The sequence below is a fragment of the Vigna unguiculata genome, chromosome 3, assembly GCF_037176805.1.
Source record: "Vigna unguiculata cultivar grain cowpea cultivar isolate G323 ecotype 2 chromosome 3, ASM3717680v1, whole genome shotgun sequence".
Taxonomy (NCBI): Eukaryota; Viridiplantae; Streptophyta; class Magnoliopsida; order Fabales; family Fabaceae; genus Vigna; species Vigna unguiculata.
The window spans coordinates 64,756,421-64,780,928 of record NC_140794.1 but is presented as its reverse complement, the minus strand read 5'-3'; the positions used below and the strand labels follow the sequence as shown (position 1 = coordinate 64,780,928).

At 33.0% G+C, this 24,508-nt stretch overlaps 3 protein-coding genes and 1 pseudogene across 6 annotated transcripts in view; 3 read left to right on the top strand and 1 right to left on the bottom strand.

Moving 5' to 3' along the window:
• The first annotated feature begins 2,367 nt into the window (after positions 1–2,367).
• On the top strand, positions 2,368–3,133 carry LOC114177456 (agamous-like MADS-box protein AGL61 pseudogene; annotated as a pseudogene).
• Positions 3,134–3,542: 409 nt separating this feature from the next.
• On the top strand, positions 3,543–5,332 carry LOC114177455 (pentatricopeptide repeat-containing protein At2g37320-like). The gene has a single exon (XM_028062794.2). The coding sequence runs from the start codon at positions 3,649–3,651 to the stop codon at positions 5,200–5,202; it is 1,554 nt and encodes a 517-aa protein (XP_027918595.2). The 5' UTR covers positions 3,543–3,648; the 3' UTR covers positions 5,203–5,332.
• Positions 5,333–7,587: 2,255 nt separating this feature from the next.
• Positions 7,588–12,617, top strand: LOC114175893 (choline monooxygenase, putative (CMO-like)). Of its 2 annotated transcripts, XR_014993425.1 has the most exons (11): positions 7,588–7,925; positions 8,419–8,464; positions 8,687–8,822; positions 9,069–9,143; positions 9,234–9,446; positions 9,695–9,790; positions 10,053–10,174; positions 10,318–10,411; positions 10,650–10,762; positions 10,851–10,901; positions 10,987–11,075. XR_014993425.1 is itself a non-coding variant. In XM_028060738.2 (10 exons), exons 1-10 carry the CDS (start codon positions 7,646–7,648, stop codon positions 11,122–11,124), a joined length of 1,251 nt encoding a protein of 416 aa, XP_027916539.2. In that variant the 5' UTR covers positions 7,589–7,645; the 3' UTR covers positions 11,125–12,617. The 2 variants fall into 2 exon arrangements, 1 of the variants encoding a protein (XP_027916539.2); XM_028060738.2 differs by lacking the exon at positions 10,650–10,762 and having other exon boundaries at positions 7,589–7,925; positions 10,987–12,617.
• LOC114175892 (calcium-transporting ATPase 8, plasma membrane-type-like) overlaps positions 11,297–24,508 on the bottom strand; it is a 29,764-nt gene continuing 16,552 nt past the window's right edge. For 2 of the 3 annotated variants that reach the window (XM_085670657.1, XM_085670658.1), the window contains 21 exons: positions 24,355–24,437; positions 23,836–23,944; positions 23,654–23,709; positions 23,263–23,305; positions 23,098–23,181; positions 22,645–22,782; positions 22,482–22,547; positions 22,305–22,397; positions 22,036–22,146; positions 21,602–21,769; positions 20,947–21,006; positions 16,747–16,911; positions 16,553–16,669; positions 16,252–16,350; positions 15,866–16,003; positions 15,666–15,766; positions 15,250–15,295; positions 14,942–15,076; positions 12,507–12,614; positions 11,978–12,069; positions 11,297–11,724 (listed from right to left, as the gene is read on the bottom strand). In XM_085670657.1, coding sequence (XP_085526783.1) covers positions 11,604–11,724; positions 11,978–12,069; positions 12,507–12,614; positions 14,942–15,076; positions 15,250–15,295; positions 15,666–15,766; positions 15,866–16,003; positions 16,252–16,350; positions 16,553–16,669; positions 16,747–16,911; positions 20,947–21,006; positions 21,602–21,769; positions 22,036–22,146; positions 22,305–22,397; positions 22,482–22,547; positions 22,645–22,782; positions 23,098–23,181; positions 23,263–23,305; positions 23,654–23,709; positions 23,836–23,944; positions 24,355–24,437 — 2,133 coding nt within the window. In that variant the 3' untranslated portion in view covers positions 11,297–11,603. Of the gene's footprint in view, positions 11,725–11,977; positions 12,070–12,506; positions 12,615–14,941; positions 15,077–15,249; positions 15,296–15,665; positions 15,767–15,865; positions 16,004–16,098; positions 16,173–16,251; positions 16,351–16,552; positions 16,670–16,746; positions 16,912–20,946; positions 21,007–21,601; positions 21,770–22,035; positions 22,147–22,304; positions 22,398–22,481; positions 22,548–22,644; positions 22,783–23,097; positions 23,182–23,262; positions 23,306–23,653; positions 23,710–23,835; positions 23,945–24,354; positions 24,438–24,508 lie in introns of those variants that run through there. The other variant, XR_014993424.1, reaches the window with a different exon arrangement.

The window sequence follows — 24,508 nt, the reverse complement described above, 5'->3', positions numbered from 1 at the left end:
ATCCAATTAAGTGAATTGTAAGTTTTTTACAACTTTTTCAAAATTACGTTTTTGAAATAGTATAGCTTTAGCCTTTATTCAAAATTGTTAATTTAATATTTTAAAATAATTATATTTAATCTTTTTCTTGTTTCAAAAATGTTATTTTCTTGGTATATATATATAACTTTACCCTCTTGGTAAATATTAAATTATAAGATAGATTAAATATGCAGTCTTGTATACGAAAATTCCAAACTTTAATACGTTTTCATTATTAAACTTTAACCGTGAATATAGTTTTTTTAACTCAATGATGTTAACTTTTTTTTTATATATTAAATGATTAAAGTTGTCATTTGAGTTGAAATATGTCAAATAATGTAAATAGTTCAAATGATAGCTTAAAATGTCATTTGATGTACTAAAAAGTTTAACACAATTGGATTAGAAATATTATATCTATTTATTTTTAAAATTTAAAAACAAAATTATATCAAAATTTGAAATAGAAACAAATTTCAATTTTATGTTAAAGTTTATGAACTAAAACGTATTTAACATTATATTTGATGATAACTAACTAAGGTAATTAAGTAAAATAATGGTTATATAATCTAATTAACCATCACATTACCCAATTAACAAAAATATTAAATAGAACACAAACACTTAATTAAAAAAATATAATTTTTGTGAGTAGTCAATTATAAAAATTTAATAGAAATTTAATCAAAAGTTTTCAAATTTATCAAACTTAAAATTTAATTCGACCTTATATTAACTATTTTAATTTATTTTTAAAATATTTATAAATTTATTACTTGATTTCTCAATTTATTTTTCATCATAACAATCTATATATCTTCCATTACATTGGCGGTAAATATATCCTGATAGTACAAGTAATAGGAAAGACTTAATACTTTTTGTAATATTTTAATTTAATAAACACTTATCACTACAAGAAATCTCAAAGTTTAGAAAGTTTAGATTTGGCTAAAATTCTATGCAAAACAAATAAAATCCACGCTGGTCATGATTAGGTTCATGTTTGTTTGTGTAAGTCAAAAATTGTCACTAAACAACTAGAAGCTATAAGGGTTTGCATCCGCTTTAAAAATCAACTCTTCAAGTGTGAATTTAAACAAATTAAGAATTAACATTATCACTAAATCTTTTATTAATAACCAGTTTTAGTGATAAAAAATTATTAGTTATTATAATGACTGATTTAGATATTAATTTATAAAATAAAAAATTATTAACTATTAAAATAATAACAAATACAAAATTATAATTGATTTCTAAATTATTTTTAAATATAATGAATTATTTTTTATATTTCATAATTTTATAGTTATATATTTAATATTTTTATAATTTATTTATTTTTATTTTAAAAATTTTTATTTTAATTAAGTTTAAAAATAATTTTCGTTAATAAAGTAAATGTTTAGGATAGATTTCGTCGTCAAGATCTCTTATGAAGAAATATTATGTAATGGTATTTAAAGAGAATAACGGTATAAGATAAATACCACATCACAAAATTGACAACACAATATTTAACTGTTAGAATTTAATTAAAAGATTTTAAAATTTTGAGGATTCAACGTACATCAAAAATCTATTAGGAACCGAAACTCAACAAATAATTAAACCTTCTTGAAAAAAAAAATCATATTAAAAGAGTAAAAGCAATAAGAATCTTACTCATTAAAGTCTATATTCTGATTTGTAATGTAAGAATAAATCGATGAGGCAAACGATTGGTGCTTGGGCCTCGAATTACACGAGCCTTAAATATGATAATATTATTATTTTAAAAAATATTTGTTGTCGATTTGAGTTACCTATATTATATTTTTTTTGTTACTACTTTTATTATAACAAGATTGTGTAGTCCTGAGGTAGATGTAAAGTATTATCTTATTACCTTTTTTAAAATAAAGATATATTTAAATACAGTCTTATATTTATTCATATACATGCGCCGCGTATAAAAAGGAGAAGAAAACGGAATCACAACTTGTTTTCCATAAATACAAACATATTTGCTTCCAAAATAAAACCTCAAGTTGATTTGTTAATTTACCTTTCATTACCTGAAACATGTTGAAAATCGGAATGAAGGATCTATAAATTTTTTTATTTTGAGGGAAAATATATACTTACATTATTACGTAATTGAATTAAATGCTAAGACAGTACGTAATTGTAGGATTTTATTAGGAGAATAAATCAATGATGAATCTTCAATTATTTGTAATTACAAATATTTGCAAATACATAATCTAAGAGAAGGCGTAAAAGTAGGATTTGTTGGCAATAAAGAATGATGAATATAAATATACATATACGTAAATAATTTGATGAGAGGTAAAGTATTGTTAGGGCATGGAAAAGCATCTTGTTCCTGTAAGCATGGATAATCCTGATTTTGCTGTAGCCATGGATAGGTTAAAGCAGCCGCAGAAGAAGAAAAACACAGGGAGGAAGAAGATCGTGATAAAGAAGATTGAGAAATCCAGCAACAAGCAAGTGACATTCTCGAAAAGAAGAGCGGGGTTGTTCAAAAAAGCGAGTGAACTGTGCATTCTGTGCAATGTGAACATAGCCATAATTGTGTTTTCTCCGGCTGAAAAGTTGTTCTGCTTCGGTCACCCTGACGTGGAAGCCATTGTTGGAAGCTACCTGAAGGGAGCGAAAGTGTTGGTAGCATCAGAGTCAAGAGGGTCATATGAAGAAAGCAACATGCAATACGAGGAGGCAGTGAAGAATTTGGCGTTGGAGAAGAAGAATCTGACAGAAACTGAAAAAATGGTTAAGGGTTTGAGCAGAAGATGGTGGGAGGACCCCATTGATGAGATGAGTGAACGTGAGTTGGAACAGTTTATGATGGCGCTTTATGAGTTGAGGAAGAAATTAACAGAAAGGGCTGCTCAATTGTTCATGCTTTCAATTCAATGATGTAGAATCTTTTATTTTTCATTTTTTATGATGAACCCAATTTTGTTTTTTACTTTTACTCTGTTGCTGTTTAAATCTTTTGCTCCATATTCAACGACTCAAGACCAATTACAGGTTCGATATGGAATAATTGAATCTGTAATTTGTTTTTTTGGAGTATTCTGGGTGTTTATCATATTTTTATTTCATATTTTTCCCTTTTTTATGTTAATCTTCAATTCTGATGTTAAAAGAAAAACAAAAATAAATTTACGACTAATAAAACCTTGTGTTTTGTACACTTTACACATGTGAGACAAAAACCTTTTTATCACGAAAGTTGCTTAATTATTTTATGAGTTATTTATCAACAAAATGTTAATTTTTATTCAACATAGATTTTATGGTATTCAAAATTGTTTATACAAATGATTGTTTTTTTAATGAATTGTTTAACTTCTTTATTGAATATAGAAAAGATAATGTAAAATGTTTAAAGAAATATTATTGAATTAAATAATTTATTAACAATGATTTTTCAATTAAAATAAGATTATTGAATCAGTTAAATAAGGGGACCGAGAACTATAAATAGAGTGAATTTCTGAATTTTAGGATAAGCACATTACACACATCCATACATACACAGTGTCATGTTTTTTCTGCACATCGACATATTTTTGTCACCAGCAGGAAGGAGGCCTCAATCCGATAAGAATGTCCGCAAAATTGTTCCATTTAAGGATTCAACTTGAATCAATGAATGCATTCCTCACAAGGAATCCATCATTTTGTCTTAGGAATCAAAATTTTAGGCCTTTCTCTTCCCATAAATTGTTATCAAACGAAGTCTTAACCAATGCACTAAGAGTCCTTAACCTTGTATCCCCCAAAAAACGTGGTGCTGATGTTAAGAGTCGTCAAAGCCATCTGAGGCTCATTGAGAACATGTTGGAAAACAATGCAACCATGACCATTCCTCTTGGTTACAATTCACCTAGTCTGAGGACTACAACTGAAATGAATATTCAGTCCTCTGTTCTACGGATGGAACAAAGGTTCGGAATTGATGTGTGCTTCTTGTCACAGGCTGTGAGCTCATGTGGGTCCAAGCGTGACCTTTGGGGAGGAATTCAGTATCACTGCTTAGCAATAACAACTGGGTTCATTGCCAATGTTTATGTCGGTAGTTCTTTAATAAGTTTGTACGGCAGGTGTGCCTTATTGGACGATGCATACCGTGTGTTTGAAGAAATGCCTGTTAGAAATGTAGTTTCGTGGACGGCTATTATTGCTGGTTTTGCCCAAGCATGGCGTGTTGACATGTGTTTGGAGCTCTATCATCAAATGAGGGGATCAGATTTGAGACCAAATTATTTTACGTACACTAGTCTTCTAAGTGCATGTATGGGCAGTGGAGCACTGGAATATGGGAGATGTGCTCATTGTCAAATAATTCACCTGGGTTTTCACTCTTACCTCCACATTGATAATGCTCTCGTTGCTATGTATTCCAAATGTGGGGCAATTGATGAGGCCTTGTACATATTTGAAAATATGGAGGGTAGGGATGTTATCACATGGAATACCATGATTAGCGGCTATGCGCAGCATGGGCTTGCTCAAGAGGCAATTAGTCTCTTCGAGGAGATGATAAAGCAGGGTGTTAATCCTGATGCTGTTACTTACCTTGGTGTTTTATCTTCATGCAGACATGGCGGTCTTGTCAAAGAAGGCCAAGTTTACTTTAATTCCATGATTGAGCATGGTGTGCAGCCAGAAGTAGATCATTATTCTTGCATTGTAGATCTTCTTGGTCGAGCTGGTTTACTTGTGGAGGCTCGTGATTTCGTTCAAAATATGCCTGTTTTTCCTAATGCTGTAGTATGGGGTTCACTACTGTCTTCCTCTAGGCTTCATGGAAGTGTTCAGATTGGAATCCATGCAGCAGAGAATAGGTTGTTGCTGGAACCGGGGTGTTCAACTACTCTTCAGCAGCTGGCGAATCTCTATGCAAGAGTTGGTTGGTGGAATGAGGCTGCACGAGTGCGAAAATTAATGAAAGACAAAGGTCTTAAACCAAATCCTGGTTGTAGTTGGGTTGAAGTGAAGAGCAAAATCCATAGATTTGAAGCACAAAATAAGACAAACAGCAGAAGGACAGAGATTGCTTTAACATTGAATAGTCTGATAGACCACATGAGTAGTTTAAACTTTCAGTTTCAGATGTGTGATGAGGAAAATATTTGGCTTTCAGTTTCACAATGCTAACTCCATTGTGTGGACCTTTTAACATTTCCAGCACTGACGATTTGAAATGGGCGGGAACCAGAGGGCAGTCATTTTTCTGAGCAGAGAAATGTTCGCGGATGATTGGAAATTCAAAAAAACAATTCTTAGACTCAATTTTTAATTGAATTTGCATTTAAAACATGTGCATAATTAATTCTAGTTAATCATAATTTATTACAATTCTCATTTAATATATTTATATTTAATAATGATGACATTTATTCTTTTTTTTCTAAATTATAGCCACGTAATCAATTACGGTATACTTAATTACAAGGTCATGATATATAAAAAAATATTTTTTTTATATAATTTAGCGTTAAATATGTTTGTAGTTCTTAATTTTGGATGTAAAACTGAAATTCGTACATATAGTCTTTTTAACCTAATGATGTTATTTTTTTGTGTTAAATTGCATGCTAAATGATGAGCAGATAAAATGTATGTGTATTCATGCATTAGTTAGGCCATTTTTATTCATTTTTTACATTATTGGAATGATTTTATCATACATTATCTTTGTTTTGGATCATACATTTGGATTTGTGCATTGTTTGTGTAATAAGGTGTTTTGAGGTGCAATCATAGTTGGAAGGAGTTATTGTCAAGAGTGAAGGAAGCAAGTTACTGAGATCCACAGGTGACTTGTCGATTTTTTCATGGCATGCCTGTGGATTTTGCTTCAAAGGTGTAGGAATCAAAACAATGAGTTCCATAGATACTTGGTGGATTTTTCCACGACTTACCTATGGATTTGGCTCTAGAATATAGGATACAAAACAGCGAGTTCCATAGGTGGTTTGTGAATTTTTCCACAACATGTGAATTTCTCAGCGAGAAATCTTAAGAAGACATGGACTAACAAGGATTTAAAGAAAAAGAAAATAAGAGAAAGAGAAAAACGGAAAACAGTTAAGGGAGAGAAATAATCACCTCAGCAAGTAGAAAAAATGTGGAAAAGATAAAAATGGGAGGATCGTTTAGAAAAACTCTCTCTCCCTCTTCATCTTCATCAACCACCTCAGCAAATGAAAAAAATGTAGAAAAATAAAAACGGGAGGATCGTTCAGGAAAAATCTCTTTCTTCATCTTCATCATTTTCTCTTCTTCTGCCAGTTTTTTTTTTTTTTTTTTTTACATTATGCAGAACTAATTTTCTATTTGTTGATGGATTAATGTAAGACTCTGGATTATAGTTTCTACTATTTACATTTGATGTTTTGTTGATGTTTTTTTATCTTAGTGGTCTGTTTATGGTTTTATTGTACTTTTTATTCTATGAGCAATCTCACAATTGGAAAATTGGGGTTGTTTGCGATTATAAATAGAACATGTTAGGTTTTGTCACAATTAGGAAATTAGACATATCTAATTAGTTTGCAATATAGATGATTATTGATTTTGCATGATTCTATTGAATTTTTGCAAACTGATATAAGGGATTGGGGGTTAGAATTCAATGAATAGATTTTACTTACCTAAGGAATTAGGGTAAAACAACTCTGAGTAAACTCAAGTGGTTTGCTTGCATCAATTAAAAAGGGAGTAGAATTCTTTAGGAAATGGTACGGAATCAATCTTCTGACATTTCTTATATGGATTTAAGTTTTTACTATAATTATATGTTTGCAATTCTATTGGATCTCATTTGCTCAAAATGACTAAAATAGGAGTATTCAACGAGTCAATATCAAAGGACGATATTGTATTACTATGTTAATGATTGGATTACAAATGGTATAAAAAACTCAAATGTTGTATTAAAGTTAGAAACATGTACAAATTCTAATTTCGCATTAAAATTAAGAAACTAAAAATATATTTAACCCTATAAATTTATCATGGACCTTAGATAATCAATTATGTAAGTCCTTGGCAAATTTGTGATTAGTGTTGAAAGTTATATAATTTGTTTGTATAATTGATTATATAGCATAAAAATAATAAAAGAGCTTCTTATTTGATTCAAGAACATTGTCCTATATAATCATTAATTTTCTATGTATAAGTAATTATAAAAAATGTCAAAAATCTCATATCCAATAGAGATAAAATAATTTTATAATATTATATAATTAAATGTAAAGTTCTCGTAAATTCATCTTAACACGAGATTTATTATTTCATAGATCTATTGTGTTGCTCATTATCAGAATATTTATTATTTATTCAATTTATTGTACCATTACTACTAAATTATTCTTAAACCATTTATTAATGTCTAATTTCGTAATAAAAATATATATGTTTGTATATGCCCACTAAAAAATATTATTTTGATTTAAATTATTTATTTGTTAATTTAATGGAGAAAGCAAGGTACATAAGTGAGTTAGTATGAACTTTTATTTATTGTGATTAGTTGTATATATACAGATTGAGCAGTGCAGAAAGAAGGGAAAACAAGTGAACTGTAACGAAGATGCAAATGGCAATGAGCATGCAGCTGATACCCTTTATCTCTACTCCTCGACAAGGACAACTCATAAACCTTAATTTTTCAAACAAAAGTTCAATACTCTCTCGTTGCCTTATTCACAATTCAGACATCCAAACATCTCAGACTCAGAGACTTGTCCACCACTTCAATCCGAAGACTCCTATAGAGGAAGCCGTTACCCCCCCAACATCATGGTACACCGACCCCTCTTTCTTCCACCTTGAGCTCGATCGCGTCTTCTACAGAGGCTGGCAAGTAGTGGGTCAGTTTTATTCTGCCCAAAGATTCAACCTTTTCCCCCTTCTTTTCTTGGCTATTTTCGTTTTGCTTTCTTGACCCCTCGAGGAAAACAAATTATAGATGTAGAATTTCAATCCGATGAATAGTTTCGATGATTGAAAAGAACAAAATGATTTTAATTTTTATGCAAACCATTATCACTGGTTGCACAAATATGAAATGTGATCCTCTCCCTTTTGGGAGTAAGACAACAAACAAACTTCTCTGTTTAAGAGAAAAAGATAAGAAGTAAAGAGAAATAAGGTGAAAGTAATTTTTACATAAATCAAAAATAAAGATTTAAAGAAATTATATAAAAAAAATTTACATATTAGTTTACGCATAAACTTTTTTTTTCTCTTTTACAAGTCTTTACAAGTCTAAAGAAGCCATTTCAAGTTTCAATTATGTCTTCTACTTTTACCTGACTTTCTGTCCGCCAAAAGTTCTCGAGTTTCACTGAATCTTTATTACAGGATCCACGGAGCAGATAAAGGATCCCCGTGACTATTTCACTGGAAGGTTTTCTTTTCCAATCCATCTATTTTTTTCTTCAATAGAAATTCGTAGACTTGATTTCATTTTGTGGTATTTGGACATGTTAATGACAGTTTTCCGATTGTAGCTCCATTTGGTTCTTAGTAGAGAGAAAGAATATTTAGGAGTGAGTTAATCAGTAGTGCACTGTATTCATTTTCTTTTCTTCCAAGTTTCTGAGAATGAAGTGGTGACTAAATATTGCAGACTAGGAGATGTGGAATATGTGGTCTGTCGTGATGACAGTGGCATGGTCCGTGCCTTTCACAATGTCTGTCGTCATCATGCTTCCCTTCTTGCTTATGGGAGTGGAAAGAAGTCGTGCTTTGTCTGCCCTTATCATGTGAGTTTACCAACAGTGATAAATATGCATATTAGCATACTTATTTTGATTCTCTTCTCTATAGATCCCCTCCATTTTTATATTCTGATCCTTGTGAAATTGAAGGCATAATTGTCAAGCTTTCCTTCATAGGTAATGGCTGTTACTCAGTTATCATGATCTGATACTTTCTCACAGTAGGTTTCTATTTTTACTTCTTTTCTTTGTTTTGGAAACTGAGATATGAAAATACTATGATTTCTGCAGGGGTGGACTTATGGTTTCAATGGAGCACTTCTAAAGGCCACTAGAATATCAGGAATGAGAAATTTCAATGTAAATGTATGTAGATATGTTCTATGATAAGTTAATTGTACTGTATATTTTTCCGAGGGAAAGGTCAACTGATTTCTCTGTCACCATGAAGGGTAGGACTTTGGCCTTTTACCAATCAAAGTAGCTACCTGGGGACCTTTTATTCTTCTCAATTTGGAAAAAGAGAATCGTTCTCAGAAGGAAGTTGATTGTCATAATGTGTCAAAGGAATGGCTGGGTAGCTGTTCAGAAGTACTGAGTTCCAGTGGAATCGATTCTTCACTAAGTTATCTTTGCAGGCGTGAATACACAATTGAATGCAATTGGAAGGTGTGAATTGACTATTTTTTATTCATTTTACTGGAAGTTATGTTTATTACTTGAGGTGCAGTTTCATTTTCCTAATAGTTATGTCACCAGATATTTTACCTGGTTTATGAAACTTCACTCTCACGTATAATAGGTAAACCTGTTTGCTTTATCTCACCAGTGAACTACAAGAATTTTTAAGCATCAGCTTGTTTGTATGATTCAAGGAGTTGCTAGGACTTTAGCAATTGCAGGGTCTTTTTTTGCAGGTATTCTGTGATAACTACTTAGATGGTGGCTATCATGTGCCTTACGCACATAAAGGCCTTGCTTCTGGTCTTAAGATGGATTCCTATTCTATCACTGTAAGGTTCTTTACTGTCTTTAAAAAAAAAATCTTTTCATTTTACATGCTATTGTACTGTAGCATGAACATTGAGTCATGTTGATGGTTTTTTGGAACCCTTGTTACATGACTTTTCATCCTTTTCTGTAACCAGAATAAATAATTCTCTTTATCAGTCTACTAACTAAAATATGAAACTTTTGGCACTGGATTTTCATTTTTTTTTGTTACACATCTGATTGCTTATGTACTAAAAGGTTGGTTTATGAATGAGACAACAGATGTTTGAAAAGGTTAGCATCCAGAGTTGTGAAGGTAGCTCAGAGAAAAGTGAAGAGAATTATGATCGACTTGGAAGAAAAGCTATATATGCTTTTATTTACCCAAACTTCATGATTAATAGGTGCTTGCTTTGTTGTTGTTTAGGCATGGCAGATCATTTTTTAGTCATCTTGTTCATTTAAACAAGAAATTTTGATACATTCAATGTATTGGTTTTGCAAATTAGCATGCTTTATAACTTGGGGTGCTTGCTGGCATTCACAGGTACGGACCTTGGATGGACACCAATCTTGTGGTTCCACTAGGACCCAACAAATGTCAAGTAATATTTGACTACTATCTTGAACGCTCTCTGAAGGTAACTCCTAGTTATGTACGCAATAATCAGATTCTACTCAAATTGGGATAAAAAAATAATCTTCCAATGAACCTTGTTCTGATAGTTTGTAACTACTGTTCATGGAATTAGATTTGAAGAAACTTAGCCACCGTTAGGTAATCTAGGCGGAAACACTTTGTGATTAATGAAATATTATGAAATGAGAAGTTCAGATCTTTGCCCTCATACTTTTGATGGATTTTGTGTACAAGTATAGTGAAGTCTCGAGACTTTCTTTTACACTGAAGCCTCAAGACCTTCATTAATACATTTCTACATGATAAAGGATGGAGTGTTAGTTTGTGGGTTTTCACACCACAAATCACCAGGGTTAGAAAATAAATAAATAAATTCTTATTAAAATAATTGCAGTGAATTTAAAACACTGACACGTACCGCCTTCTCTTTGACTGAGCAGAATGACACAGATTTTGTAGAAAAAAGTTTACAAGATAGTGAGAAAGTGCAGGTAAAAGCATTGGTTTTGCAAGGTTGATTAGATGTTTTCCTATATTGTAATATATATCCATATTTATTTGGTGGTTGATGCGCAGATAGAAGATGTGGTGTTGTGTGAAGGTGTCCAGAAAGGTCTCCAGTCCCCAGCATATTCGGTCGGCAGATATGCCCCAACGGTTGAGCTGGCCATGCACCATTTCCATTGTCTGCTCTATGAAAACCTGACAAAGTAAACTCCTCTCTGCCACGCAAAATTATTACATGCTTGGGACTATGTACAGTGTAGTCTTGATCAATACTTACGTGACATGTAATTATTATTATTATTTTTCATTTAAGAAAGAGTAAAACTTGTGCCAAATGGAAATTGATCAATATCATCTAGCTCAAGATTATAAATCTGTATTTAAACAATGAACCGGAACTATCATATAAATCTCTACAACTTTTCAAACATGAAATTATAAATCAGCGTTTGTCATACAGAAAATACACTGGTGGCAAGAAAAAATGAAGACTAGCTAAATTTCCGTATATAAGAAACCTAACTTGGTTAGAACCTACGTATAAAACAAATCCAACTTTTTTATGTGTAGAATCTCTGTACAAATTTTATATAACTTATCATCGTCGGAAGAATGTAGGTAAACCCATCAATAAATGAGACGGAGCGAAGGCAAGCTGGATTTGACTCTGTTGAGAAGCCTATTTTTTATCTCCGTTGAGACGCCTCAGATTCCGTCTTCTTAAATTTTTCAAAGCATGTTCGAACAGCGTTACTGAATTGAGCTTCAGGTACTGGTATCAGCTTTCCAACCACAGCAAGAGGCCAGCTGAGAGAATCGGGGAAGGGAAGAGGGAGCAGAGGAATAATTTCAGTTAGCATTCGCGCATGCAACATGGATTTGCATAAATGCATAATTGTCTTTCGAGTAGTACATATGCGCCCAGTATTAAAAAAAATCAAGGCTCTCTCCCAAGCATTCATCAAAGTCAATCTCCAACAATAACTCATCGGAGAAGAAAAAAGCATATGCAAAGAGCAAGATACATTATGAATTCTAGTACGGGTGATCACCAACTGACCTGATAAATGCTATAATAACAGAAATGAGCCACAGCTTCCAATCAAGCTTGACTGTTTTAGTGAACTTTCCAAGAAATTCAATGATGACAATCTGCAAAACAGTAACCAAGTTATGGTAGCCCTACCAATATGTCATAAATAAAAGCAAACAACTGAAGACTTTAACACGACTAACTGATGTGCCGGAACACCATGCCCTCTATTGAAGTATACCCTCCAAGGGAGAGTATATAGGCTAGTTTGGGAAAGGGGTGGAGGACAATATAATGCATGTCTCAAACAGAAAGGACACTGGGCAGCTTGGAAAGAATGATGCAGCAATATCGGGGGCGGGGAATTCGAAGGGAATGGAGGGTGGTGGAGAGGGTGAACCATCCATTTAGGTATTTTTTGGGGTCAATAATTCCACGGGGAGTTTTTCTTTTACCTTTCAACATCTAAATTTTCTACTATTTCAATTGTAATCAGAATTTTGTTCTCTGCAATTTTCCTACTATCTGTGTGGTAACATCAGTATCTATTGCTAACCTGGAGCACAACAGTTGTTGCCACTATCCCCATAAAGAGGTAGTTTCTTGTGACTCCCTTGAAAATGTTGAAGCTATCTGGCTTTCGGGCATTAAATTCATTAAAGACCTGCACATTTGGAAGGACATTTTCTTTGCCATCATTTGAATAAAATTTCAAAAGAATGTAGTGCAAATATAAGGTTACAATGAATTGGGTATGAATCCGAAACCTTCTTCGGACATCACAAGGATATAGCGGAAAATAAAAACAGAGGAATCCAACATTGACGCAAGAGTAACATGAAAATGTAAAAGAAAATGTGGTAGACTTCATTTCTGTCAATGAACGCTTCCAGTCATTCATGAAGGTCCCGAGGGCCTAGACTCTCCCTCAACAACTCCTCAATTAACTAACTCCATATCCTATTCACTCTTTATTTATATTACTCTGTCTACAGAATTCCCGGCATCACCCTTTATCTTTCCTCATTTACTTCTTAATGAGTAGGTTCTTAGAGCTTCAGTCATCAAGCATAGAAAAGTATAGAAAGCGCATAGAAAAGTATAGAAATCACGCATGAGTCTAAATGGCAACACAAGGAACTCGTTCTATCCCTGGTTAGCCAAGGAGGTTGTTATTGGAATTCTTCATCTTCCATTTTTTGAGACCCAATTTTCAAATCCAATTTCGAAAACATTGCTGCCCCAGCCAATTCATCCGACATTACTTCAATCATAGAGATAGGGAATTTATATGGAACCGCCGTAATCTTAAATAGTGCCATATAATCCACACAAAAATCTCCTTCTGCAATCCTTTTTTCTTCACTAATGATATATATGATAGGGCTGGAACAAGGGACTCAATTTAGGAATGTTGGTCCCTTCAATCTTATATAGTGACAGAGTCTTTTGTATTTCCCTCATTTGTTAACGCTAAATATATTTCAGTACAAATTTAGATATTCTTCACGCTTATGAGTTTGATTGGTTCTTATTTAAATGGTCCTATATGTCAAGGAAGAACTAAAAGTTGAACATTAACATTAAAAATTATAAATTTGAACATAAGGATTCAAATCAGAAAAACAGACATGGCCTTTTAGGATTTTTCCATGGAATGATCAAATAAATCAATCAGTTTAATTTGATTTATGTCCCGCGAAAGCGGGGATTGATCTAATAAAATAAATTATTGTTAGTTCCTTGTGGGGGTTCTTTGAAATTGGACCTTATTTTTCTCATACCCAATACTACATCCACCCCATCTATCTAGCATAAATACAAATTTTGTGAATGGGCAGCCCTTGCAATTGAAACCTCACAAGTGCAAAGTACCAGATTTTGGCCCCATGTTCATCTCCTACCTTATCCCAATATTGTTCTATCTCTAGCATGGGGAAAACCCGAAGCTGCCACTGTTTCTTAAGCAATGAGATTACGAGATGCTCAACAGTCAACTAGAACCATGACCTCGTGACGTTGAATCGCACCCAACAGTTACCGGAGTTCTTTGAGGTGACTCCAGCAGCACCTTTTAGGTCCAATTGAACCAGCTTGCCTCCCCATTCAATGGTTTTGTTCTTCTCTCCTTGCCACTTAAATGTAATCTAATTTAGTGCACTGTAACTCTATCATCCAATCAATCTTCACGGGCCATATTTTTTTCAAATAAGGTCATTAACGGAAGTCACGAGATTCTACCTGCAACAACTCCTCTAAATCCCTTATTCGCCTCTTCATCTATAACACTGTTTTTACAATTACTCCCTCCATGCCACTCTATCTTTCCTCACTTACACCTTAATGAGTGCTCTACTATCAAAAGTCATTAGGGAAAGAATATGTCCAGTAACAATCAAGCATCACTGGAGTTACTCTGGCAGAGGGAAGCCAAGTAAAATTGCTTTGGATCCCCGTTCATTGGCATAAACTACGTGGATTAATGTGTTTCTCCCAAAACATTAAAGTTACAGTGAACACATCACCAAAAACTATTGAAAATTAAGTAATTCCTTATCTATTATGCACTCTACACTCTTTCAAGACGTATTGGATGCTATATGGGTGCTATACACAATAAACACACTGAAAGCCATTTGAGAATATAAAGATTGTAAAAGGAAGAGCTTAATCACATATATAATAGAAAATAGAGACGCTAATTTTCATCTTTTAAAAGACAGTAACTTCCTTTGTTTTATAATTAGGTTGGTATGGAAATATTCTTTTTTAAATTTTCTATATACCTATAATTATAGTTTTTTACAATTAAGTTATAAGTATTTCTTCAGATTTCAATCTAATGAAGTGACTGGTCTTCGTTTCAACAATATTATCAACCCACCACTTTGAAAAAAAAAAAAAAACTTAAATATATATTAAAGGTAGCTAACACCCACTGAAGCTTAGAGCTTTGTAAATTCCCATTAATTGCTGATGATAAGGACTTACTTGACAAAAAACAAAAGCATTGAATATCAGAGAGTTCTTCACTTTGATTGCAGGGCGGTTGGGTTCATTCCTCAAACCCAGTAATTTCACACCTTGGAAATTAAGTATAAGCAACACAGAAACTTGATAAATTGCCTGAAAGTTTCCAAACATTACTATTCAGAGACAGCAGAAATAATATGGCATAAGTAATGCATTATATTTTTAGCATTCATCAGTTAGCTGTTTCCGGTTTGGTCCACAAAAATTTAGAATCCCTGCCAGCTTCAATGCGATAGAAGTGCCATTACATGAGAAACAGAATTCACCTGTATCAGCAGATTCCTCCACATAATATTTGATACAAGCGGTTCTCTGTGCAGAAAAACAGATACTATCAATTTTATAACACAAAAACCATAAAAAAAAAAAAAAAAACATAGACACTACATCTGATCTTCCCATAATGGAGTTTAACAATAGGTCCATTCATTGTACACAAGGGCATTTATTTGAAATCCAAGCAAGCATGATAAATTCAGCATTCAGTAGGATCTTTATAGCTTTTGGTGATTATTTACACAGTGATTCACAAAGCCTTTTACCGCAACAATGTGTTTTTACTTACTGTATATGTACCCGGCTGTTTTGGTATTTTGTGAAGGATATATAACTTCGACCTTGTACTTTGTTCTCTTTAATTTTCTTTCTTCCATTAAAAAAATGTGAAGAACAAAAAAATTACCTTCGGCCCATTGGACGCTGATCCATTAAAGAATCAGTTGGTGGTTCAGTGGCCAAGGCCAATGCTCCAAGAGTATCCATGATAAGATTTACCCAGAGAAGCTGTTAAGAAATTAATGAAGGACTAGTTCATAAGGATGGCCTTCTGATTCTAAATAAATGAGGGAACACCAAGCAGTTAGTGATAAACAGAAAACAAACCTGTACTGTATTTAGTGGGATGTCGCCTGTGGAAAATGCAGCAACAACATTTATAGCAAGTGCTGCTATATTGACTGTAAGCTGAAACTGGATAAATTTCTGAATATTTGCATATACAGACCGCCCCCATCTGACAACCTGAATTGGCGAGAGATATTGAAAGGTGGTACACTTATGATTCAAACATCTATTCTTAATCAGCTTACACGAAATAACGAGGCTGTGGAATGCACCTTAATACTAAAAATCTCTCACAACAGCATGAAAAAATCATAACTATGCATTTCAATTAGTGCCAGAAACAGTCCTACAAGAGGGAGGCCTTAAGTATGCATCATTCAGTAAGAATACTTCCGACATTTCTCAAATAAGAAATGAGGACTAACCTTCACAACTGAAGCAAAATTGTCATCTAAAATAATGATATCAGAGCTCTCTTTAGCAACTTCTGTTCCTTGAATACCCATTGAAAGACCAATATCGGCCTAAAAATAAAAGAATAGAGTCACAAACACAACTATGAAAACAAAAATTAGATTATATAATTTGAACAAAAAATGTGCCTCAACAATTTTGGCAACAGTTATACTCATATTGTATCACTATAATTACTGCCATCATCTTAACATGTATCTAAGATAAAAGTATAAGCATATGCCCCAAAAACATAAGAAATGCCTTTCAAACCTCATGTAGTGCGGGAGCATCATTTGTTCCATCTCCAGTTACAGCCACAACATGCCCCTTCCTCCTCAATGCTTGCACAAGCAAAAGCTTGTCATTAGGAGATGACCGTCCCATAACCTATAACATAAATAGACACTTAATCTTATTGACCAAACAGTTACATCACTAAGGCTGTTATAGTTGTTGGATTCTACCAATATGCTGTCAACAATTTGTTCTCTCCCTTGATCTGTCAATGCACGAAAAGTTTTTCCTTCAATGATGATTGGTTCTGTTGCTTCAGATATTGAACCAAGAATTCCACATTCCACAGCTATTGCTTTTGCAGTTTTAACGTTGTCACCAGTGACCATTTTTACCTGGGATTAAAGAACCAACGAAGCAAATTAGTTCTTCCTATAAGGAGAAAACTACACATGCCTTGCATACTCCATTTCTTAACCTAAACAGTGTTCATTTTGCAGGATAGGGGAGTTCAGATGAACCTATAATAGAAAAATTGGCCAACGGATTGTTATCATATAAAAAACAACGATATAGTTTTAAATATTAAAATAAAGACAAAAAAAAAGGGAATTGTATATCTGGATTAGGTCGGCAGTTCACTAGTAGCATATCTGTGGTCTTACAGAATTAAAACTTCGATTGTCAAAATGAAGACATTATTGGATAGGTGATAGCAATTATGAGAGATGATCCTGAAGAAATTCGACCAATTGGTAAGGAACACTAAGAAAGTTCAGGAACTCTTGAAGGATTCTGCCTAAGTCAGAACCCCATATTTTCCTAGAGAATGTAGCGCAGCCTGAGGCCCCTGATACCACCCAAGGTTCCTTCATATGAGGAATCCAAGCATATTAGACAATCAAAACTGTAGAACATATATCATGCTTACTAACTCTTATTGTGAGAAACAGAACATTGACTGATAATAGAAATATCAAGAGGAGCATGCAAAACTCCATAAGCCAAGGTAATAGTGACATGACGATCCTCTGGTGAAACCGTTTGGGGTTTCAATTTTCACAAAACTCATGAGGAGCAGCTTTGATAAAAAGGAGGTGTAACTTGACTATCCTCTTGTGAAACTGTTTGGAAGTTTTAACTTTCAGAAGATTCATGCGGATAGCTTTGACAAAATGAAGAGTTAAATGCCACTGAATTTAGGGCGCGTTTGGGTAAATAGCTTAAATAAGCATGTATTTAAGAAAATCTTATCAAGTGAGAGCTTAATCATTAGCTTGACTGTGAAGCTTGCAAAAATAAGCTAAAAAGAACTTATTTTACACATTTCTCTATGAAGCTTATTGAAATAAGCTCTTATAAACTCCCCTTTAGAATAGATTATTTTTGAAGAAAACTTATGAAGTTCGGACATGCCTCACAAATGTTGTGTCCCTATGACATGTACGACACACGTATCGGTGAAGTGTTTAATTTGGAAGATTTTTTTTTTTCTTTTGTTTCTTACATAATTTTGACATGGTTTCAACACAATGTTAATGAGAACCTATGAAGCATGGATACTATACATGTATCGGATACGATACGTATTCAATACATCGATATGTTTATTTTGAAAATAAAATAGGATACGATACGTGACAGATACGTGATATATGAATATCGAAAAGTGTACAATAATTCTTAAAAGCATAATAAATATATGGTTGCTTGTGTGAATCCAAATTAAAATCATATGTACTAAAGTCTTCAACATAAAAAATATAAATTATTGTCATCATAAAAGTACCACTACAAGAAAACTATTAAATAATGACTAATTTTAGTAACAAAAATATGTTAGAGACCAATCTCCTAGTTAGAGATGATTATTTTGGTAGTCAAAACCTCGGTAGCTAATGTTAGTCACCAATTTATAAACCAATATATAATAAAAACTATTTTAGTTATCAATTTAGAGATAAATTATAATTTTTTGAACTATTTTAGTTGCTAATAATGTTTAGTTTATAAATTGGTACCTAAATTGGTTACCATAATGACTAATTATTTTGTCACTAAAATTGATCATTATTCAAATGTTTTCTTTTAGTCTACTATGACTTTATAAATTAGATACTTCATTGATAAGTATCGATAAAGTAACCAAAAGTATAGGACAAGGATACGTGTCGTACACGGATACATGACCCAAATTAAAGTATCGGTGCATCATAGATGAGAACAGAGACGTGACCCAAATTTATCTTGTTATATTCTCAAGTTTAGTGTGTTTTGTATTATTTTGTATTTTAGTTGTTTTATGTTTGTTTTACCTTTAATCTCTATTTTGAGTGTGTTAAATAAGTTAATAATGAATCGCGGCCACCGCTACAAAGTCAGAAATCAAAATTAGCTGCAGAGCAACAAAGCACCTGGCGGTGGAAAAGGGTCGCTAGGAGGTTGCCAGCAGCACCTAGCGGTAGAGGACTGCTACCAGGCGGTGACTCTCTAGATTTGACTCTCTAGATTTGCCTATTTTGTTGTTTTATTAATAGCACTTGGCGGTGTTGAGATGGCACCAAGCGGTGACGACGTTGACAGGTCAAAAAAGGGTATTTAAACATGTTTCTCACAAGGATTTGGGGGATTCCTCATTTGGCACGATAGAAAAACACTTTTGGGTGCTTGAAGAGCCTCTTGCAGGTTGCTAAGAGTGTTGGGAAGCTCTCCCACTCCTCCTTGGGTTTTCTCCTCCATTCATGGTGATTTTCCCCGTTTGGGATAAGAGAGGAAGATGGGTTGCGAATTGGAGATGGAGATGCGAATGGGAGGCACAATTGGAGCATAGAGCAGTTGCCAAGAACCTTGAGAGAGGGCTTGCATCTTCTCCTTGGTTTTCATCTCTTCCCTTTCTCTTCTATTTGTAAACCCTAAGTTCTCCACCATGAAGAGATAAACCTTGTTGTGGAGATTAGATATAATGAAGATATTTCTCATTTATTTTTGTGTTGTTACTATACATATGCTTTTTCCATTTCAATGTTAGTATTGGATTTCTATGCTTAATGCTTGCTTTGGTTTGGCCATCCATGCATGATTTGTGGTTCTTGAGGTGTTGGAAAATGTCTTTTGAACCTAGAATTGAAATTGAATACCTAATGGAACTTGTATCTAGGGATAGAACTTAATTCATTAGTAATCTTAAGACTCTTGAACTTCATGCATGATTGCTTGTTGATGATCCAAGGAATTGGACTTTGATGAGTTATCATAGGCTCAAAGTCACTAAAAATAAGATTTGAGTAATCCTGTAAGTTGATTTTTGACATGAATATGGAATTGAGATGTTTGTGAATGAATGAGAATGAAGTGAATAAAATCTAATCTTGATAATTGTAAATACTCTATGTTAACTTTCTTGTTACACACCAACTGTTTGATAAAATACGAAAAAGAGTTTCTTTGTGCTTTTGTGATCTTTGTTATCTACTTGAGTTATGAATTGTCAGAGTTGTCATGTGTTGTACAAATCCCTATGGAGAGAATGATATTTATTACTTGCTATATGCAACTGATGCACTTGCCATTTTTCACTACCATTTTCTAAAAACCATAAATTTGTAAACTTATTTCATAAATTTCTATTATAATTATAGAATCTAGTAGAAACACATGCCCTATGCACATGTGTCCTCTTTTTTTAGTATAGATAATTAATTTAATTATAAAAGATAAATTTAAATAGATAATGATTTAAAAGAATAAAATGATAAACTAATTATTTTAATTTAAAAGATAATTAAATTTAAATTTGCGGCTATTTAAAATGTAACTATTTTAGTTTAAAATAATAGTTCCTGAAAGGGTAAAATTAGAAAGAAAATGTGTACACGAAAAAAGAGAATCCCTTTTATATATAACTATAGATAAGGAACAACTATTATATGATCACTACTTTTAACTTTTAGGATATTAGATAGATGAATTAAATTCATTTTTGTATTAGGTGACGATATGTTTAGATTATTATATTTGACTCACCTTATTTATACATGATTTTGAGTATATAAACATTAGCTATTAAATTAAATAATTCATTTAATATATAGATCCATGTCCCTGTGTCCTAAATTTTGGAGACTACATGTGTTGAAGTATTTGTGTCCTATTGTGTCTAGTGTCTATGTTAGTATTTGTGCTACATATGTAAAAATTAAATAGTGTGCTACATAGGTAAAAACTAAATAGTTTTCACAGAATTTATCCTGAGTAATGAATTTTATTTTTCCTAAAATAAATCATTCTCTCTATAAAAGTCATCGGTGGGTGAAACATTGGCCACTTACCAGCACAAATAGAGTCCTATAACATTTTATAACTGTTAAAATGACTTAAGCCACTTAATGAAACAAAATGACTTTCAACATCAAAAGCATGTATAGACATACCTTAACCCCGGCCTTTTGGCAAAGCTGCACTGCATCTCTGACCCCAGGTCGACAAGGATCCTGCATTTCGATGCAAAATTGGCATAAAACAAATTGTAAGAACATACTAAAAGGTAAACGTGTAGAAGTCATGCAATAAAGTGTAGGCCCTTTAAGAATGGCTATAGACTCTAAACAAGATATACCAGATAAAGAATGACAAATTGAGCAAATTATAGATTATAGTGGTACTGTCATTCAACACAAAACTAAAGAAAAAATGTGAGTAATAACATATAAGTCAAGAATACAATCAGGATGTTATAATACTGGAAACAAAACAAATATGACAGTGCATTATGACTGAAGGGTATTTACTTGGAAGAATAAGGGGAGGACAGACAAAATATCTAGTTTTGACAGTTACAAAAGTTAGTAAGAAAAATACATAAGGGAATGCAAGGGACGAGGATCGTTCTGTGAAGATAAGATTAATGAACTCAGCAGTAGCTCTATTGTGAAAGGGGAAACCCATGAAAGGAGAATTTCTCCTTTTTCATGAAGTTTCATATATCAATAACAGCTCCTTTCCATTCTTTCTTTCATTCTATCTGTCCACTCTCTCATTTGTGGGTTCGCAACTCCATGATAATCTAATTTCTAGTGGAAATATTACCTTCAGGCCAATAATAGCCAATAAAGAAAGATCATCCTCTGGTAATGACCAGTGAGCAAGTTCTTCACCAGTTGGAACATTCTCCATTTCAAATGATCTAAATGCAATGGCAATACAGCGTAGACTATCAGCAGCCATATCTTCAATAGCCTTTTTAAAATATGACATCTGCGAGACAGGAATGTTTTACTTAAGAACATTATAAAAATCAGTCAAAAAACAAGTATCAAATGGCATCCAACAGTTCATCTAATAGTTGTATTAGCTGTCGTTTCATTAGTGTATGAAAGATAGGGAAAAGACAGAAGACAGAATACGAAAACTTAGCAAAAAATGGTAATCAGATAAGGTTTCCAAAAGAGAATTTTGATTGGGAGGAATAATCAATGCCTTTGCTTAACTACGGATCTAAATATTTAACCATTTACTCAAACCTTCTCTTCATCCATCTCCATCAACTGATCATTAACATCAATATATCCTGTACAGCATGCAAGGACTATCTCAGCGGCACCTTTCCAATGTATATGGATTTCAGAGTTGGGCTGCGTGAAAGTAAAAAAATTATTAGCAATAGTGGTCTGGATGAAAATCAACATATAGGTATCTCACCATATAATATATTAGCTCCCAAATAACATATCAGTTTAGAACAGAAGCAAAAGATTTACATATTTGAATTAAAATGCCAATAAATTATTACCCTCTGTATTGCAACTCCTCCTCGCTTTCTGTCTGAATTAAATGGGAAGACATGGATAATTGATGATCTGACAGAATCAAAAGGCATCCCAAGCTGAAATTTGATCTAAGAGTTAACTAGTTGTAATTGCATAAAGGTCATTAAAATGAAGCCCAAATTTAAAGTTTCAAAACAGACCTTTATTCCCCACTCTAAAATTGCCCTTTCCGTTGGTGATCCAGAAATTTCAACATCATTACCACCCTGTTACAAATATAATTATTCAAAAATTAGAAGAAGCACTCAATTATGAAATTATTATTGGGGGGGAGCTGAACAAAGTAAAACCTTTCTATCATACCTGGGGGACATAAACACTTCCATTAGTGTTCAGCACAACACCTTCAAACAGCAAAGTGCGTAGCATAGGAGACAACTGGTCTAATTTATCATGAGGAGTGATCTTCCCCCCACCAATGCAAGCCTCAACCACAGTCATCTATCTCAGAATTTTGGAGAAATTAAAATTTGCTGGACACTTTATTATTTTCATCATAAACTACTTCGAAATATTCACCCAAAATATATAGCCACTGGTCAACCTTCACAAACACCATACTTTATAGCCTATTCTTGTTCGTTAAAGTTATTCTTAAGTCCTAATCGTACATGTTGATATGTTTCCTACTTGATATAAGCTGGGAAACAGATACGCCACAATAAATTAAAATATTGCAACAAGTGCTCTCCAGCAAGTATAAGTTACTTAGAATAAATATTATAAAAAAGGTTTAAACACTGAATAACAACTAACCTTATTCAGAGTCAATGTTCCAGTCTTATCACTGCAGATGGTTGTGGCTGACCCCATTGTCTCACAGGCAGAGAGCCTCCTCACCTGCAAATCAATGTGTTATATCATACATCATTTTCAAATAGATACGCCAAAATTCAATAGTACAAACAAAAATTGGCATACCAAAGCTTTATCTGCCATCATTTTTTTCATCGAGTAGGCAAGTCTGTAAAATAGTTGATGGGAAACAGTGTTAGTAGAGACAAATAAGATTCACTGAGAGACAGAGTAACACCTCATTGAATACGAAAGAGCACATTGAAAATCTAAAATGGATAGAACAGAGATAATGAAAGCCATCATATAATGATAAGAAAATAATAGTAAAATTAAAAAGAAAAAACCTTAAGATAGAAAAATATCAGATTAAACAGAAAATCTACATTGGACCAATAATTGGTACAATCATTAAAAGAACTAAGGATAAAATCTATAAATCATATTAAAGAACTTTTCATGTTACCACATATCCATCAAAACTAGGTAAAACTGAGATAAAAATTAAGAAACTTACGTTAACGTAACTGCTAAAGGCAACCCTTCAGGCACTGCAACCACTACAATGGTGACCTACATATTCAACCCATTACAATCACCTTATAGTTATCAACATTAAATTCTGTGAAAGGATGTGAATATTTATCTTTAAATGGATCATATACGATCAGCCATTTTGGTAATTCTCAATGCACATACCGCAATAGTGAATATCTTGATTACTCCATCAATAGCACCACCTACTTTGGTTTTGCCCGCTATAAATTGAACACTTCCATCTGGGTTTCTAGTATGCCCAGAGAAATACCTGTGTTTACAGGTTGCCATTTCAGGGACATGTAAAAAATATGAAAAAGTTCAAAAGTTAAAACTAAGATAAAGTGCAAATTATCCACTTAAACTTTGACCGTTTGGCAAATAATCCTACCCTTTCACAGTCGACAATTAACATGCTATAACTTTCAATACATGGAAAATAACAAATTTCAATAATTGACTCAATAAATAGAAAATTTACCGCACTTCCAATTTTTTATAGTTATCCAAAAGAGTTAGCAGAGAAGAAGCCACACATTGTTATTTTAAGTAGGTTAATTTGAAATTCCAAGAATGTTAACATCAAAACAAAAACCAAAGGTCTATTTGATAAAGGGACAGCGTTACAAAAAATCAGCTTAGACTAAAATAGATTTAGATCATAGAAAGAAACATAGAAACCTGGCCAGTAGCACTATCAGAACAATAACAGCCACAGAGAGTCCAACAATACCAATTAAGGTAGCGAGACCATTTAAGCGTACCTACATTGAGAGCTTTATATAGGTAAACATAATATTGGAAGCAGGAACTAAAAACAAACTGCATGTCAAAA